The following is a 19,532-nucleotide window of genomic DNA, read 5'->3' on the forward strand; positions in this document are numbered from 1 at the left end:
TGGTGGTCCAGGTGCTGGGGCTTCCCCCACAGCCGCCTGAGCTTCTTGGGGGGACCAGGGTCAGGGCACTGGGGCTTCTCCCGCCTCACCCGGTGCTGCTGCCAGGGCGCCACTGACTCATACATGCACACTCTCTCACGCTCTTCCCCAACACACCTTTTCTCACATGCACACAGTCTGTCATACACTCTCCTAACAGATACACTCGCACACACTGTCTTTCACATACATGCACTTTCACTCACTCACAAGGTTCCCCCCCACAGTTTTCCCAACATATAAAATCTCTCTCACACACACACTTGTATTGTTATTGTTGATGTTACTTCCTTTCAAAATATGCAATGCATATATATTCTCTGTAATTTTATTCTTTCAAAGTTTGTTAAGAATTACAGAACTGTTGTTTTAGTTTTTTGACTGGCCTGTGCATTTCCTAATTTTATTTCTCTCCTATGCTTAAATTTAATTATTTGAGTGGTGAGTTCTAAAATGCCTAACCTGTCCTGGCTGGAGGAATTATCATTATTACTTTTATTACCACATTGTGCTTTTGTCATTCAATTTTTAAAATGGTACAATCAACTAATATTATCATTCTAGGATGTAAATTTAGCTTGTACAAACCTTAGCAGTGCCAGTTTAAAAACAATTAGCTAAACACATAACTTTAGACACTGAACAGATGAAGGCTGCCTATTTTCAAATTGTATTTTTAGTTATACTTGCAAAGTAACTTAAAATTCATACAAAAATAAATGTGGTTCCAAATCTGATACTAATAGTAATTATAGAGTCAAATGTTAGTGAGTCATGTACATGATTGTGATTGGTAAACATAAATGCCAAAATAATTAGAAAAATGAATTCCCTCTTAGTAAAAGAGGGAGAGAAAAACAAACAAACAACCTTTAATCATGTATGTTAAAAATAAGTAAATACATTTTTAGTGGAGTGAAAAACAATTGACTAAAATAGAGTAGATAATGGCAGGAACACTGAGTGTGTCAGAGAAAGTAAGCAGATTTTATTTCTACTAAAGATAATGTACAAAGTATCAAACTTGTGTTTCAGTCAGGGCTGTCAAGCGATAAAAAAAAATTAATTACACGATTAATCACACTGTTAAACAGTAATAGAATGCCATTTATTTAAATATTTTTGGATGTTTTCTACATTTTCAAATATAATGATTTCAATTACAACACAGGATACAAAGTGTACAATGCTAACTTTATATTTATTTTTGATTACAAGTATTTGCACTGTAAAAAAAATAAAAGAAATCGTATTTTTCAATTCACCTAATACAAGTACTCTAGTGCAATCTCTTTATCATTAAATTTGAACTTAAAAATGTAGAATTATGTACCAAAAACTGCATTAAAATATAAAACCATTTAAAATCCACTCAGTCCTACTTCTTGTTCAGCCAATCGCTCAGACAAAGTTTGTTTACATTTCTGGGAGATAATGCTGCCCACTTCTTGTTTACGTCACCTGAAAGTGAGAACAGGCATTCTCATGGCACTGTTGTAGCCGGTGTCACAAGATATTTATGTGCCAGATGTACTAAAGAGTCATATGTCCCTTTCTGCTTCAACCACCATTCCTGGGGATGCAGCAAAGAATCCTGTGGCACCTTATAGACTAAGTTAGTCTATAAGGTGCCACAGGATTCTTTGCTGCTTTTACAGATCCAGACTAACACGGCTACCCCTCTGACACTTGATTCCTGGGGATGTGTGTCCATGCTGATGACGGGTTGTGCTTGATAACAATACAAAGCAATGCGGACCAACATGTTCATTTTCATTATTTGAATCGGATGCCATGTGCAGAAGGTTGATTTTCTTTTTTGGTGGCTCAGGTTCTGTAGTTTCTGCATCAGTGTGTTGCTCTTTTAATACTTCTGAAAGCATGCTCCACACCTCATCCCTCTCAGATTTTGGAAGGCACTTCAGATTCTAAAACCTTGGGTCAAGTGCTGTATCTATCTTTAGAAATCTCATATTGGTACCTTCTTTGCATTTTGTGAAATTCGCAATGAAAGTATTCTTAAAATGAACAACATGTGCTGGGTCATCATTCGAGACTGCTGTGACATGAAATATATGGAAGAATGTGGGTAAAACAGAGCAGGAGACCTACAATTCTCCCCCAGGAATTCAGTCACAAATTTAATTAATGCATTATTTTTTTAACAAGTGTCATCATCATGGAAGCATGTTCTCTAGAATGGTGGCTGAAGCATGAAGGAGCATACGAATGTTTAGCATATCTGGCATATAAATACCTTGCAGTGCCCGCTACGAAAGTGCCATACAAATGTGTGTTTTCACTTTCTGGTGACATTGTAAATAAGAAACAGACAGCATTATCTCCTGGAAATGTAAAGAAACTTGTTTGTCTTAGCAATTGGCTGAACAAGAAGTAGGACTGAATTGGACTTGTAGGCTCTGAAGTTTTACATTGTTTTGGTTTTGAGTGCAGTTATGTAACAAAAAAAATCTACATTTGGAAGTTGCACTTTCACAACAAAGAGACTGCACTACAGTACTTGGTGAATGCAAAAATACGATTTGTTTATCATTTTTACAGTGCAAATATTTGTAATAAGAATAATACACACTTTGATTTCAATTACAACACAGAATACAATATATTTGAAAATGTAGAAACACATCCAAAATATTTAGTAAATTTCAATTGGTAGTCTGTTGTTTAACAGTGCAATTAAACTGCAATTAATCTTGATTAATTTTTTTAATCGCGATTAATTTTTTTGAGTTAATTGTGTGAGCTAACTGCGATTAGTCTACAGCCCTAGTTTCTGATATCTGTGTTAAAGCTTCAGAACTGATACTTCAAGGTTTGCGATTGGAAATATCTTGCTGTATTATTTCCTGACTATTCTAAACTTACATATAAACTTAAAATATGGCTTTAATTGGTGTTTGCATATTTTTTTTCCTCTCTTTCTATAGGACTTAGATACAGTGGTTTTTGTCAGCTAATGTTTAAGTTATCTGCAAAACACCTAGTTTTTGGATGCCAAAGTAGCCCCTGGAATCACAGTTAAAGTTGCGCACACACATACACACGCAAATCTGAAATGGCACCCCTAGTGAGCCAGGAATGGCCATAGGGCTGCGGGAGTGCTTTGGGCTCTGGCAGGATTCAGCCCCGTGTGACAGCGCAAAGACTACCTTGCAGGCTGAGCACCAGGCACTACAAGCACAGGAGCAGCACAGAAGCCACTCTTACTTCTGTGCTGTTGCTGGTAGTGGCGTTGCCTTTAGGGCTGGGTGCCCACCCAGCAGTCACTGCTGTCTGGCCGCCTAGCCAGTGCTTAATTTATGCTGGGGCTGAGCTCTGGCTCCTCTTTCAACGCAAATTAAGCACTGGGGGAGGCAGCAGGGCCCAGAGATGATGAGGGGTGGGGAGCTGTGGAGGGCCAGAGGTGATGGGGGAGTGTGTGTGCTCACAGGGTCCAGGTGTGCCAAAATACAAGTTCGCCCAGGGTGCCATTTCCCCTAAGGCTGGCCCTGGTCATACACTTTGTTTCTTTATCCAAGTTTTTTAGGTGTGTGTTTGGCTGCATGCCCTTTGTAGTGTCAGGTCCAACTCCCTTAGTAATAGTTAACATATTTTTTTATTGTTACATCTCAGGACAATCTGGTCATTAATGAGAGTGTCTTTTAATATTCAGTAATCACAGGACAAACTTTCTAATATTAAGTCTGTGACAAACTCCTTGTATTGTTTCTCCTTCATTCTGTGTTCTCTTCCTCAACATGCATCTTTCAGAAGTAACATTTTTTCTAGGGACACAATGAGCCTCAACATTTTCATTATTTCTGTGAAGCTTTCTTCTCTTCTCTACCACCTGCACAGAACACACCTACGGCTTCTGTGCCTGCCACTATTGAGAGCAGGGGATTCTTTTGCTCATCCTCTCGTGTATTTGCCCCTGTGGCCCTCATGTCCAGTTCAAATTGTTGTTTCCAGGCATATTCAGCCTTCTCCCTGATTCTCAGGTCTTATGGGGGAGTTACGTGCAGTTGCATGGGCTCTGTAGCAGCCATTTCACTGTTACCTCTCACTGGATCTTCCAGCACACTGTGCCCTCTCGTGTGCCTGATGCCATGTAGTACCATACTGATGAGCAGAGTGGTGTTAAGATAAGCCCTTTGTTATGAACAGGGAACTATGTACAACAATGAGGTAACAGACTTCCTACTGCTCTGTGTAGCTGCAGCCTGCTACTGACCTGTCCTGTGCTTCTTTTTCTCTGCCCCCAGCAGGAAGGGTGTAATGGGAAACCAATGACAGCATCAGAGTGTAGTGGAAGTCTGGCATCTCAGGAGGACTTACTCTATAGCATATAGCACTGATAGGGTGACCAGATGTCCTGATTTTATAGGGACAGTCCCGATTTTTGGGTCTTTTTCTTATATAGGGTCCTGTTACCCACCACCTCCATCCCGATTTTTCACATTTGCTGTCTGGTCACCCTACACACTGAGAATCCCAGCGATGATTGAAGCTGGTGATATTGTAAACAAAAAGAACTCTCAGCCTTGTTTCTAGCTGTTTTCATTGCTTCACACTGAGTTAACAGACATTAAAGGCTTCTGAGTGACACATAGACAGTGTCATACATTTGACAAAGTGGGTATTCACCCACGAAAGCTCATGCTCCAATACGTCTGTTAGTCTGTAAGGTGCCACAGAACTCTTTGCTGCTTTTACAGACAGAGTGACAATCTTGGAATCTTATTATATAGACTAAGGTGTTGCTGTAGCAGACTTTTTAAAGCTGCATTAGCATGGTGGAAACAGCAAATTCCACTGGAGTAAATTTGAACAAAATGCAAAATTTAGAAATCTAACTCAGAGAGCTTACACGTTATCAGTGACCAGATGGTGCACTCCATGCTAACTTCTGGTAGAAGATATATGGATCCTGTATGATAGTGATGGGATAAGTGCAGCTGTAGTATAATAAATCCAAGTTCAATGTTACCTTTTAAACTTTCTAGGAAGCCACACGTTCTTTGCAGTCCACCAAGCAGATTTTCTTTGCAGATGTGCTCTGAGTCCGTAATAGCATAATAATCCCACATTAAATAAACACTCAGGCATTTTCAGTCTCACCATTAACTCTCCTTGTTATCTTATCTTCTTACGCAGTAGCAGGGTTGTTGCTAAGGAAAAAACTTGAAAACAGGTGGGAAAAAAATAAAGGAAAGTCTTATTGAGTTTTTTTTAATAACCATTTTAATTGATTACTGAAGTATTATACAATGAATGCTCTCTGAACTTAAGGAAGTACAGCACGAGGAGAATAATGGTATCCTGTCTGAATTAATGCATAATAATTGAAACAAATTAATCAGGTTTGAACAAAACAACATTATATTATCATTTATCAAAAGCATGACATATAGACATAGGAAAGCTCCCCAGCATTTCAAAAAACATTATTGTATGCTTAGTGTTATCCAGAACATAGAGGAAGACACTTTCCTGTCTACAACCTCAGAGACAATGCAGTCTCCCCGGAAATACCTCTCTGTGTTTTGGTGGTACAGCTGTAAAATTCATGCAAACTCTTAGGATTAAAGATTTTTTTAAAATATTGGAGTTCTGGCGTTATGTACAAACTAATTTTAAGACTAATTATATTATTACACATAGGAGAGCAGTAAAACCACATTTAAGCACATGGGGGCACCAGCAGCTTAGCTGGAGCATTTTATAGTTTCCCATTCACAGTAATAAGAACAACTGAAGTCTTATTTTAATTTTGAAACAATTGTCTCGTCTTGATTTCTTTTTCATTAGGAAAGCACTCTGCCTCCTATTCTGCCAAATCACATTTACAACAAAATGTTAAGCAATAGATATTTTCTTTTCTGTCCTCCAAAGAATTTTTTGAGTGAATGTAGTACAGATGAGACGTGCTAAGCCCTATAAGACTGAAGACTTGATCCACAAAACTGATACAACACAAGCTGCAGAAGTGAAAGCTTCTCCACTATCTGACCTGACCACTTTGCAGGGATAAGAACATAGTTATGTTTTTATTGATGACTAAGGCCTCGTCTACACTTGGAGGGGAGGGGTGGGGGCGGTCCATGTAAGATACACAACTTCAGCTATGAGAATAGTGTAGCTGAAGTCGACGTATCTTATTTTGACTTACCTCCCATCTCATGGTGCGGAATCGACGGCTGCAGCTCCCCGGTCGACTCCACTTCCACCTCGCCCTGGTGGAGTTCCGGAGTCAACGAGGAGAGCGTTTGGGGATTGATTTATCGCGTCTAGACGAGACGCGATAAATCAATCCCCTATAGATCCATCGCTACCCACAGATCCTTCAGAGACTACTGACCTGGAGGTTTTTTGTTTGTTTGGGGGAGAGTGTTTAGGCAAGGGAGGGGGATGTGAATATCTGTCCACTGATCTCAAGCTTAAGACAACCAAACTCATGTCACATAACCCACTGAACAACCTTTTGAGGGTAGATGCTTTTGTTTAATGAGTGATGGCTCAATATCTAACATACAACATCAATATCTAACATAACATCCTTTAAATTTGTCACGTAGTACCTTGCAGGAAATCTTATCTTCTGAAACAAGTATACAAATAGGCTATGCAGATTAATATTATACATTAATAATTATAGGAAGAAGAATCCTTTACCCTTCAGTAATACCAGATCTCAAAGCACTTTATCAATATTAATGAATTACTCTTTCCCCACACTGGGAGCAGTGGGAAGTACTCTTTGTTGTACATTTGACAGATGGGAAGACTGAGACAGACAGTGCTAAATTGCCTGACCTGTGCCATAACCATAAGACTTATTTTTCTCATACATGGACAATATTGCTTTTTTACTAGAAAATGACCAAAAATATTGTTCGTGGACAGGTTTGTTAAGACTAATGCAAAAGTGATCTTTGCATTCCTCTGATTCTGGACTGTCTGTGTGCTGGTCCTCTGCTGTAACTCAGAGTAGCCTTTAGGTTACATCTGCTGAATATGGCCCCAAAGGTCATGGGAACATGACAGCTGGAGATCAGCAGACATACGGATATTATGGCTGTGTCCTCTTTGCTCTAGTAACATTTCCTATGCTAGGAGCTGGGGGAGGTGATGTAGGATTCAGTGACATTGTCATTGTATTGGGATGGACCTCCCACAGCCAGTTATACTGCTTTAGAGCCACTTTGCACTGTCAACATGGTGTAAAGAGACCACGTCACAGTTTGGGATTTGGGTTATTGTATCTACTCTTGGTTGAGAGATTTCTGCTGCATATATGACATAAAATTGCAATCGTAGTAGGACTGATTTTGTTAAAGCATACATGATTATCAGTGTGCTAGGGCTTTGTGCACTTTTTAAAAAAAGCCCAACTTTCTCTGAGACATTGTTCTCTCCTTTCCATTTTATACAAATTTCTGAGAATACACAGTAAGTGAAGTTATCAAATCAATATGGTTGTGGGATTTAGGATACCAAAGCTTTGGCACAAAAATTGAAAAGGGGGCATTATATGCTTTTTATCTATAAAAATAGGTACTGGAGTTAACATCTGGATATTATATAGGTCTAACTAAAAATACCTAACAATATTTTTTCTTTGTATCTCTTTCCAGTTGAGTTGGCCAAGATAGCCAAGGAGTTTGATTGTCTAGTGATGTTACATGTTGTACATGTTTTAACATGGCAGCTATTAAAAGTTAGGAGCCAAATGGCACTGAGAGAGTCACTGTGGATTATGGGTAGAATGTACATCCCCTTTCTCTTGATGTGTGACAAGGCTCATGACACTTGGAAGAATTTGCATTAAAATAAATTATATCTGCATTCATGCATATTGGGGAATAATGAGGTCGTGGGAAAATAAGGAACTGAATCCCAGATATTTAGGCACCTAGCTCCCATTGGGATGTAATATCACTAGACACTCAAATTCTTCGGCTGTGTTGGACAGCCCAAGTGGAAAGAGAGACAGAGAAAAATTATAGTAGAACTTCTTAGTGAGACCTGTGCAATATCCAAATGTGAACTACAGGGAGAGTTAGATGCATAAATACCTTTGAGGATCTGGGCATAATACATTTATTACAGACAAGACCTGTTCTTGTGGATTGAGACCTGGACAGGAGCAGAGCCAAGAACTACTGATCAACCATTTCTGCTGATCCTCTTTGGCCTTGGGCAAATCACATAAGTGAAAATTTTCAAAAGTGACTCCTAATTTTGTCTTCTTCTCTTTTCAGATGGTCAATTTAAGATAGCCAGGGCCTGATATTCAGAGAACTGCCAGTGCTCATGCTTCTGAAAATCAGGCCTGTATGTCTGAACTAGGCACCCCAAATTAGAAACCATTTAAGAAAATGTAGCCCTTAACTTCTTTGCTTCAATTTTGCCATTTATAAAACTGAGTCAACACTGATTACCTCACAGACTATGGCAAGAACTGATTAATGAGAATTCACTAGTTAATTCAGTCTTCTTCTTAGTGTATGCGCAACGTGCCTGAGGTGGCATGTGACCAGAATTCATCATTGAATTTGGTCTGCTGGGTGGATCATTAGCTTCCCCGCCTGGGATGGGTATTGATGGGGAGCACGTCATGAACGCTGAAGTTATTCAATTAAATGATATTTTGTCTTTAGATAGCACCTTCCATCCAAGGATCTCAAAGTGCTCTACAACCATTAGTGAGTCAATCCTCCCAAAACACTCTGTGAGGTAGGAAAGTATTGTTATTCCTATTTTCAAATGAGGAAACTGCTATAGTGACTTGCCCAAGATCATGGGAACCTAGAAGACAAAGTGGCAGCTGCTGTTTAACAGCAGGTCATAAACAGAGTGGGTTTTTTGTGTGATAGGATTACATGAACTTACCTCTATAGATTCAATACTATCCATAAAATCATTTAAAAAATCTGTCTGGGGTGCTTTAGGGGTTAGAAGTAAATATCTGTGTAGTGGATGATCATGCCCCAAGGTAAGAGGACTTATTTGAATGGGATTTGGCGAACCACTACATAAGGAAAGTATTAATTCTTGAAGAGACAGGCAGAAGTAAATGAAATGTAACAAAGGGAGCTGTTGAGGGATCAATGTTCTTTATAGGGTGGCTTATCCCTGCTGACAGTTGTAATATCTGACTCTCAAATTAGCAAATTAAGCCCTTGGCATGCATTGCAAGATTTTATACCTTTTATGTCTGGTTTTCATTCATGTTCATTCTCCCCCCTACACGTCAACACAATTCACTATACAGAAAGTCATTTTTATTTATTTTGTAGAATAGATGTTTGAGAGAGGCTAACAGTGAAATAAATTCTTGCTTTTCTTGGCTGTGCTGTGATGAGGAGTGGAGCTGTGGCAGTCGAGTGGATGTGTCCTGAGCCATTCTGCTTGCACTTCTTATGGGAAGTTCACTCTGTAGTGTCCTTTTTGCTGTTTCAAAAATGAGCAACATGTGCTCAGCCACTGAAGAAATGTGAGGGAAGGCATAGCCTTTTCCCTCTGAGGTTGTGAAGTACCACCATGTGCAGTGGTCAGCATTCCCATTCTAGAACTAAAGAAGGTCCACATTCTATCTTTCTCCTCATACCCTCTTCTCCAAGTCTCTTAATTCTGCCTAATCCACAATGCTGACCACTGTCTTTTGTGTCCTCTAAAGTGCTGAAGCTACTAGCACTTTCTCCTTGTGCATGGAGGACCCATGTCTTGACTCAGTCTACTTTGACTCTACTGTCTAATCCTTCAATTCCCTCCATTAAAACAATACTTTGGGGAGTCTCACAGGCCCTAGTCCTTCCTTCAAGGAAGTGTTAGCTAAATAGGTGACCTAAAAAACCTAATCAAACAAAAATCATTGCACCACCCTGGCATGTTAAATTTCAGCTCCAGTCTGTATGATGGCCATTTAGGCCCGAGCCTTGCAGACACTTAAACATGTGCATAACATTACTTCTCTGAGTCGTTATATTGAAATTAATTGGCTACTGACAGGAGTAAAGTTTCATGCTTGATTTAATGTTTTCAGGATCAGGGATTTAAGGAATGTTGGCCAGTGATCTTGTCCTCATATTTACGTGCAACAAATTGTCTTTAAAATGTCTAGCACATCTTTAGCATTGCTATATTTGTAAGAAATAATAATGATCATTCTATCATATATAAAATTCATTAGTTGGCAGATATTCCAGGTGTATTGCTGATCTCTGTTTCAAAAGTGTAGAAATTCACTGAACGGCTCAGTCGGTTGGTTATATATAGCCCATAGGTGTGAGGAGTGTTTTAGAGGTGAAAATAAAATATGGAATAAATTCAAGTGTAATTCAAGCCAGTAAAATTCCCAACCTACTGGGAATTTTACCTGTTTGAATTATGCCTGAATTTAAGATAGGATGAATTTGAGCCAAAGTCCCAGAGGATCTTACAAGCTGATTAATTTTTCACTCAGTTCCAGAGATGAGTTTGTGTGAAATAGTCACAGTTCTCATAGAATTATATTAGGAAGGTATTGATTTGGAACAGTAGCATTCCATCGTATTTGTGTATTAAAATAAGCTGACTTTGACTCTGGGAAAGACTCTGGTGGGGGTACTATGTAAGTTAAGGGGCACAGATGATGCAGCTGACAGAGAGCATCTCTGCCTCAGTTTCTCCGAAATACAAGCAATATGACACAAGCATTTATACTCTTTTGTGGCATGCATTAATTGAAAACATCCACATTTTGCTTATATTATATCTTGTCTAATTCAGCATTTTCTCGCTTTGACTTCTCAAAACATCGTTATCTCAAGGCTAGGTCACACTGACTCTGTGCTGCTGTTTTCCCACTCGTTTCTGATGTGAGCCCTGCTTCTACAGGTCCTGCAATATTAGACTAAGACTTAGCATAGCAGTTGCCCTGTTTCTAACAAATTAAAATGGCTACACTTAAACCCTCTCTTTCTTTCCTGCTTCCACAAGAGGCACAGATGATGCAGATTAGGCACTACTGTATGTTCCAAAATACTAGGGATTAAGGTTGATGTTTCTAACTACACATATCCAGTGCCAGCTTTTGGCATTCAGAGATTTTGGGACACCCAGAGCATGAGGTTTCTTCCCTGACCATCTTGGCTAATAGCCATTGATTGACCTATCCTCCATTAATGTATCTAATTCTTCTTTGAACCCACTTATACTTTTAGCCTTCACAACATCGCCTGGCCATGAGTTCCACAGGTTGACTGTGCACTGTGTGAAGAAAAACTTCCTTACATTTATTTTAAACCTTCAACCTATTAATTTCACAGAGTGACCCCTGATTCTTGTGTTATATGAAGAGGTAAATAACACTTAGTCACTTTCTCCACACCATTCATAATTTTATAGACCTCTAGCATATCCCCCTTTAGTCATCTCTTTTCTAATATGAACATTCCCAGTTCTTTTAATCTCTCCTCATATGAAAACTGTTCGATACCACTCATGATTTTTGTTGCCCATCTCTGTATTTTTTCCAATTCAAATATATCTTTTTGAGATGGGGTGGCCAGAACTATACACAGCATTCAAGATGTGAGCATACCATGGCTTTATATAGTGGCGTTTTTTGTCTTATCTATTCCTTTCCTAGTGCTTCCTATCATTTTGTTTGCTTTTTTGACTGCTGCTGCACATTGAGCAGATGTTTTCAGGGAAGTATCTACAGTGACTCCACGCTCTCTTTCTTGAGTGGTAGCAGCTAATTTAGACCCCATCATTTTGTATGTATAGTTGGGATTATGTTTTCCAATGTGCATTACTTTGCATTTATCAATATAGAATTTAATCTGCCATTGTGTTGCCCAGTCACCCAGTTTTGTGAGATCCCTTTGTCGTTCTTCACAGTCAGCTTTGGACCTAGCTATCTTGAGTAATTTTGTATTGTCTGCAAACTTTACCAGCTCACTATTTGCCTCTTTTTCCAGATCATTTATGAATATGTTGAACAGCTCTGGGCCCAGTATGGATCCTTAAGGGCTCTTTCCACTGTGAAAACTGACAGTTTATTCCTACCCTTTGTTTCCTATCTTTTAATTAGCTACTGATTTATGAGAGGACCTTCCCTCTTATCCCAGGAGTGATTAATTTGCTTAAGAGCCTTGATGAAGGACCTTGTCAAAGGCTTTCTGAAAGTACAAATACAAATATCCACTGGATCACTCTTGTCCACAATTGTTGTTCCTTCTAAGAGCATGCCTGCCAGCACACCAGAGAGAGAAAAACCAGTCAGGCCAGATAAACTCCTCATAGAGAAAAGACAATCTTGGAGAGCCACTCCTGATCCTTAAAACGTCTTGCAAGAGGTATATTGAAACCAGTGGGATAGCGACAAAGCCATTTGTCTCAGATATTGTTATTTATTTATTTATTTATTTATTTATTTAGATACACACAGGATCAGATTCTCTAATGTGGTATGTCCTCTTTGCACCACTACTTGAACCTAAAACAGCCAGAAATGGCTAGAAAAGAATTTCCCCTGTACAGGGAACTCTTCTCCAGCATAGCTGCCTCCTTCCCTGTCACCTCCAATCCCTAATAAGGTGTGGGAGGTTGTGGGGAGGAGGTATGACAGAGCAGACTTCTGACACACCTGATCTTTGACTAACATAAAGTTCCCCAGGGACCATATATCAGTGTGTAAGTTAGAGCTGCTCCCCAGTGGCTCTAATTTGCACTGGGGCTGAGTGGCTCAGGACCATGGAGCTGCAGCTCCCTGACAATCCCCCTGCTCACTGCATATGTGCAGAGCTTGGACACATTCAAGAATCTGCCCTGCCGTGTTTAAAAACATGCACACAAATTAGAGTGAATAACATGAGTTTGGGAATGAAGGTTTTAAAGGGCTTTCATGTGGGATCTGGGATTCATCTGGGATATTTACTCATCAATGGTATTCATGATCTGTTTTATTGTTTATTCTTTCTTTTCTAACACTGGCCAAATCACCTCTTTTTTTTAAATAATCCCATCTATTTGTCTTTAAAAATTCTACATTAATTGTAAGTTTCAGTGCAGATGATGAAAGTCTGCTGGTCACTTGTTTTGTTAAATTGACTCAGCGGAGGGAAGTGTTCCCTGTTTGTAATTGACAGGGGTCATTGCTCCTACGGATGCAGATTCAGTTGGGTTGTGCTACTGGTAGATGGGCAGCAGCAACTAGAGCAAGATTTAAACAAGACAGGCTCACTGAAATTGTTGCTGGCATGTGGTATCACGAGAGGGCATTCAACATCATAGTGGGGAAATTGCTGCACTTTGTGGTTCTTTTCAGAGCAGGGTGGTTATTCTGTCCTCCCAGCAAGTGTGTTGCAATTAGTTCTTTGGAAAAATAGGGCGAAATTGTGTAATTTTTTTTTCTGTTTGTAATCAATTTAATTTTTGTTGAAATGCTCTGACCAGCGTTAGCTGCAGTGATGGCAGCAGCAGGGAAATAGATTTACTCCCAAACTTGCATTTCTTTTGTAGAAACCCAGGCCGCATACAAACAAATACCAGCTTCAGCAGCTAGCTGCATGTATGCAGCATTTGAAATTGATTTTAAATATAAATATTGTCAAGGTTCCTTCCCCACTCTGAACTTTAGGGTACAGATGTGAGGACCTGCATGAGAACCTCTAAGCTTAATTACCAGCTTAGATCTGGTTTTCCTGTCACCACCCAAATCATTTAAGAGTTATTTGGGAAACTCTGTCGACCTCCCCCCAGAATATCTCCCTCCACCAATTCCCTGGTGAACACTGATCCAAACCCTTGGATCTTAAAACAAGGAGAAATTAACCATCCCCCGTTCTTTTCCCCCACTAGTTCTTGGTGAGTCCAGATCCAAGCCCCTTGGATCTTAAAACAGGGAAAAAATCAATCAGGTTCTTAAAAAAGAAGGCTTTTAATTAAAAAAGGGAAAGGTAAAATATCATCTTTGTAAAATCAGTATGGAAAATAGCTGTACAGGGTAATCAAAGAGCCCAGAGGAACCCCCTCTGGTCTTAGGTTAACAGTTACAGCAAACAGAGGTAAATCCTCTCAGCAAAAAAGAACATTTACAAGTCAAGAAAACAAAGATAAACTAACACGCCTTGCCTAGCTGTTACTTACAAGTTTGAAATATGAGAGGCTGGTTCAGAAAGATTTGGAGAGCCTAGATTGATGTCTGGTCCCTCTTAGTCCCAAGAGTGAACAACCCCAAAACAAAGAGCGCACAAATACAAGCCTTCCCACCACCAAGATTTGAAAGTATCTTGTCCCCTTATTGGTCCTTTGGGTCAGGCGTAAGCCAGGTTAGCTGAGCTTCTTAATCCTTTACAGGTAAAAGGATTTTGGTGTCTCTGGCCAAAAGGGATTTTATAGTATTGTACACAGGAGGGCTGTTACCCTTCCCTTCCTAGTTATGACAAATATATATAAACCTCTACCCAGGGCACCTAAAGCAATGCTCTGCTTTCTCATCCTGCAGAAGAAAATGAAATACAAGCAAGCAGATCTGACTTATTCTGACTGTTAAAGGGCTATGGTAGAAAACATTCCGCAGAAAATAGAGATGGAAAAGACCTAAACATTCATCTGGTGCATCCCTCTGTCAGTACCAGATTATTCCCTATGGTTTATAGCATATTTTTCTAGCACTTTGTCCAGTCCAATGACTCAAACAATGGTGCTTCCACTGCTTCCCTGGGAAATGTAATAGATCTCGCTAATAAGCAGTGGTTTTCTGATATTTTGTCTATTTTCCTTTGTTTTAACTCCTGGTCAGTACCAGGTTCAAGAGGGCAGTCTTATCAGGGCCGGCTCCAGGGGTTTTGCTGCCCCAAGCAGCTAAAAAAAAAAAATAAAAAAGTCGCAATCGCGATCTGCGGCAATTCAGCAGGAGGTCCTTCGCTCCAAGCAGGAGTGAGGGACCCTCCGCCAAATTGCCACTGAATCCCTGAAAGTGCCGCCCCACTCCCGAGTTGCCACCCCAAGCACCTGCTTGATAAGCTGGTGCCTGGAGCCAGCCCTGAGTCTTATACTATCTTTCCTGGATGATAGTGTATATGTTTATATCACATTACTGAGAGTCTGTAGCACCATTGTATGTAACCATCAAAATCAACAATATTACAGTGCTCAAATTAATGAAGTTTGTGAATTACTGTACATAAAATATCTGTCTGGTACACTCAAATCACTTCATTTTGACCACTTCAGTCATTGCTGGATATGCTATTTATCATGGTTTAAAAGAAATTAACTTTGCAAACATGAGTAAATCACTCAAGTGTGCAAAAATATGGTATTAGAACAGGTGCAATTATCTGAAAATCTTTTGGAAAGAAGAAAAATATCCTGACTACTGACACCGAAAGACAACAATCCTTTATATTAATATTAAAGATTGCATTGTACTTAATCAAGGAAATGTTTGGCAGTCAATTTAAGCATTATATATATTTAGCACACTGGAGCCTGTTAAATACCTCTGTTTCCTTTAGGGACAGAGCTTTGGTGCCAAGAGGTCTGCACCATGTACAAGTATAGATATGCTTGTATCTGCAAGATTGTCCCATTATGAACCAAACAGCATACATGGATGTACAAACACATATTGATTATGTGGTTCTGCAGTTATCTGGCTATACTGAAAGAAGGACAGGAGACATTTGACATAAATTTAATCAGGCTGCAACTTTATTATTAGATGTCTGGGACTATCCGGTAGATAAAAATGTACAGTGCAGGTAACCCCATGTTTATTCCATAATTACCCAAGGGGCTTTTACCAGCTCCCCCTCTTTTTCCATCCAGGTCCCGCTAGCAAATCCATTGCTGGAACCTTGCCATCTACTCCTACCCCCTCGTAGGAGGGTTAAGGTGGGATATAATAATGGGGGTTGGTTCCCTGCTCTACCAATCATAGGAGTCCCCAATGGCCCCCCGTTTGCTCCTTTACTGAACACCTCTTTTTAAGTCCCTTTTTTCCAAGCTATTTATCTGGTCACTGAATACCTTTCCTGTGGAGTACCTGCACTGGACATCCACCACAAGGAAGCGCCAGCCATTAGCTTGGCTGCCTTAGCCTGCTCCATACATAAGGGCGGGTTAAGGCACAGGGCTGCCCCTTTTAAACTCCTCATTCTTGGGGGATGAGACATATTTTCTGTTAACAATTTGGGCTTTTGTTTCTATTATTTTACTTTAGGAAAGCACTTAAATTCAGCTTTAAGAATTATTTAGCAGCACAAATATATTTTAGGTTATAGTGTATATAACCAGCTTTACTATAACATCTGAGTTCCTTTCATACAACTGAATTTATAAATTTATCTTCAAACTGTACACACAATGCTGTTTCTTTTTTAACTTTGTCTTCTTGGGACAATTCTGCCCTGCAACATGATTACTGTTCACTGTCATGAATGATATCATTTGCAGCTGAAGATTACAGTATGGTAAAGGTGTTTTCAGTTCCACTATTGTCTGTAACATTAAATATTTGTTTCAGTATTTTCCTACCTATCTCTTATGTATTTATAAAAAACGCGGACCAAGGTTTTCAAATATGAATGCCTGAAGTTAGGCTTCCTAATCCATTTTTAGGCTCTAACTATGTGGCCCAATTTTCAAAAGTGCTGAAGAAGTGCTAAAAGTGGGGTTTGGAGCCTGAATGAGGCTCTCTTTTTGAAAACCTTGGCCTGGATTTCTTGGAAAAACTAAAGCAAAATCTTCCTTTTAACTTTGTAATATTATGTGCATGAATCTGTCTTCATTAGGTGGTGCTCATGAAGGTCTTCAGCACTTGGGTCCTTATGGCAATATTCCAAATATTGTGGCTGAGTTGACAGGAGATAATATACCAAAGGATTTCAGTGAAGATCAAGGCTATCCTGACCCTCCAAATCCCTGCCCTATTGGAAAAACAGGTTATTCTATTCTATTCTATTCTGTTCTGTTCTGTTCTAGTTTATATAGGTTCTTTATACCATGCTCATCATCAAAGTATCTGAGCACTTTCCAATAGTGCATTAACCCAGAGGTTCTCAACCTATTTTGAATCATACTCCACCTGAGCATTTTTTATTTTTTTTTTACTCGTGGCCCCTTCACTTCCTTACAGTAGTGGGAAGTGTGGTGCATGGGGTCACAGTGCCATTCAAATTTGGCCCAGCCAACCCTCTGCCATGACAGGCAAGTGTAGGTCTGTTTACAGGTACCCTCAAGGCAGAGATGTAGTAGTACTGCAAGTTAAGGGGGCCTTCAGGACAGAAGTGCAGGGGGCCTTGGGGCAGGGGTGTTTGAGGTGCAGGTGAGTGGTCCACTGGGGGTTGTGCAGGACCTAAACTCTTGTTTTGTAATTGGTTTGATATTAAGCAGGCAGCAGAGTCCATCACCCTCCAATAACAGCTGGATTACCCCAGCCTCATTCATTCAATCCCCAGGGCAGGGTGGGGGTAACGAGCTCCTGCACCCTAAAGCTGGCCCCATCTCAGAGACCCTTGGAGACCCAGTGGAGGAGTTGCAATGATGGAGCTCCCCTGTCCCAGAGCTGCACACTGCGGGAGATACAAACCCCAGCTTCCACCTGGTGCCACTCGCTTGGGCTCCCCCGAGCCTATCCCTGGCGCAGCCAGGCAACCATGGAAGGCAAAGTCATCACGAGGGCTTGGCCTGTACCACCCAGCAGAGGTGGAACTGTACCTGGGCGAAGCGTGAGACCAGCACCAGGAGGGCCCAAGCCCAGGTGGTGGTACTCGATGTGGAGCCAAGGCAACAAGCAGGGCAAGTCCCCTGGGGAGCCTGGTCCCTACCTGCAAGGATCTCCATCCCCCTCTTTCTCCACCTCTGCCACTGCCTCCAACAAGTCATGACAGAGAGACAGCAGGACCAAATCACGTTTGCTCTCTCATCCTCTCCCCTGTAGGGGGAAGTATAAGTAAGGCTAAGATTTTGTCACAAATATTTTTAGTAAAAGTCATGGACAGGTCATGAGGAATAATAAAAAATTAATGGAAGCCCATGACCAGTCTGACTTTTACTAAAAATATCCATGATATAATGAAGAGCCTGGGCAGCTGCGGGTGGGCTGGAAGCTACAGGTTCCCCCTCCGTTGGTGGCTCCAAACTCCGGGCATTCCCCCTGCTGCTCGCGGTGGCCGGGAACTGCGGGAGTCCCCGCTGCTGCCGATGGACTGAGCTGGCTGAAGTCACAGAGGTCTTTAGAAGTCACAGAATCTGTGACTTCCCTGACTTCCGTGACTAAATTGCAGCCTTAACTATAAGCAGAGGAGTGTTTTTGTTTTGGAGTTTGTTTACTCACACACAGACTCACAAACACACACACTGCTTGTTGTTAGAGAAAGCAAGGTTTGCACTTACCATAGGTGGTACTGAGGTTTGTGATAGTTCTTAGTTTCTGGAGATATTCGTTCCACCATCTTGGACTGGCTCCCAAGAAAACTTAGTTTCCTGCATGAGCTTTACCCTCATGGTAGAAAATTCCATTGTGCCAGAAAAACAAAGTGGTCTTCATCCTGGAGCTTTAGCTGATCCTTTCAGATACCCTGGCCACAATTCATGTGAGTTTGTAGTTTACTAAGGGACAGATTCAGCTGTGGTGCGCCCAAAGGGTTCCAGCACTGAAATCAGTTACTAAAATCTGGTTGTTTTGCAAAAGGAGTTGAATAGGCTCTAATGGGAGTGATCACTATGTCATTTAAACCATATTTTAAATTTCTGAACTTAGATGTACTTTCATAATTGAGAAAAGTTTTCTGTGTAGTATTTAGTAATGATATTTGGATGAGATACAGTAACACAATTATCCTTAATATTTTAACTAAATTTTCTGACTAGCTGTAGAGCTGTTCAGAAAATAAAAAATATTTTTCATAAAAATTTTTTGCAATTTTTTCCTAATTTTTTGTCAAAATTCTGAAAATTTCCAAGCAGCTCTAATGAAAACTTTATATGAAATGTATGAAGAGCTTCCAATTGCTGCTATGTCAAGAGAGGCAGAAAGTATGGTGATTGCTTCTCCTTGAAATAGTATCTTAGGTTGATATTCGGTTCAATGAACATTTTGTCTGACAGGTTTAGATTATATTTTTCCCCACTGCAGGCAAATTTTGTTTTATGTCTATTTACCCCTCAGATCTTCTGCTAGTGGTTAGAAGAGCAAGATTAAAATTGGGACTTCAATGGAATGATGTTTAAGAGACTTCCTTCTATTCTTTTTCTTAGCTAAATAACCATGATTTTGCCTAAGATGATGCATCCAGATATGAGAATTGAGAACATTCCTGGAAAAGTGCTGCTGACTGTGAAATGTTCTTTCATGGATACATTCTGAGTGGAGATTATATCTACTAGTATCTCAGTAGGATGGTTTTCAGAGCCTTAAGTGGAAACTCAAATCTGTGTCCAAGTGGTGACTGTTAAAACTATATTAAGCAAAGAAATTACTAGAGAAGTTCCTC

General features: G+C 40.2%; 1 protein-coding gene and 1 pseudogene across 2 annotated transcripts in view; one reads left to right on the forward strand and one right to left on the reverse strand.

Annotated features, from left to right (window-relative positions):
• LOC115650047 overlaps positions 1 to 6,273 on the reverse strand; it is a 45,890-nt pseudogene extending 39,617 nt beyond the window's left edge.
• LOC115650046 (neuroendocrine protein 7B2) overlaps positions 1 to 19,532 on the forward strand; it is a 99,771-nt gene that overhangs the window by 64,553 nt on the left and 15,686 nt on the right. For both annotated transcript variants that reach the window (XM_030559403.1, XM_030559402.1), the window contains exon 3: positions 16,830 to 16,979. In XM_030559403.1, coding sequence (XP_030415263.1) covers positions 16,830 to 16,979 — 150 coding nt within the window. The remainder of the gene's footprint in view (positions 1 to 16,829; positions 16,980 to 19,532) is intronic.

This window comes from Gopherus evgoodei, chromosome 4 (assembly GCF_007399415.2).
Source record: "Gopherus evgoodei ecotype Sinaloan lineage chromosome 4, rGopEvg1_v1.p, whole genome shotgun sequence".
Taxonomy (NCBI): Eukaryota; Metazoa; Chordata; order Testudines; family Testudinidae; genus Gopherus; species Gopherus evgoodei.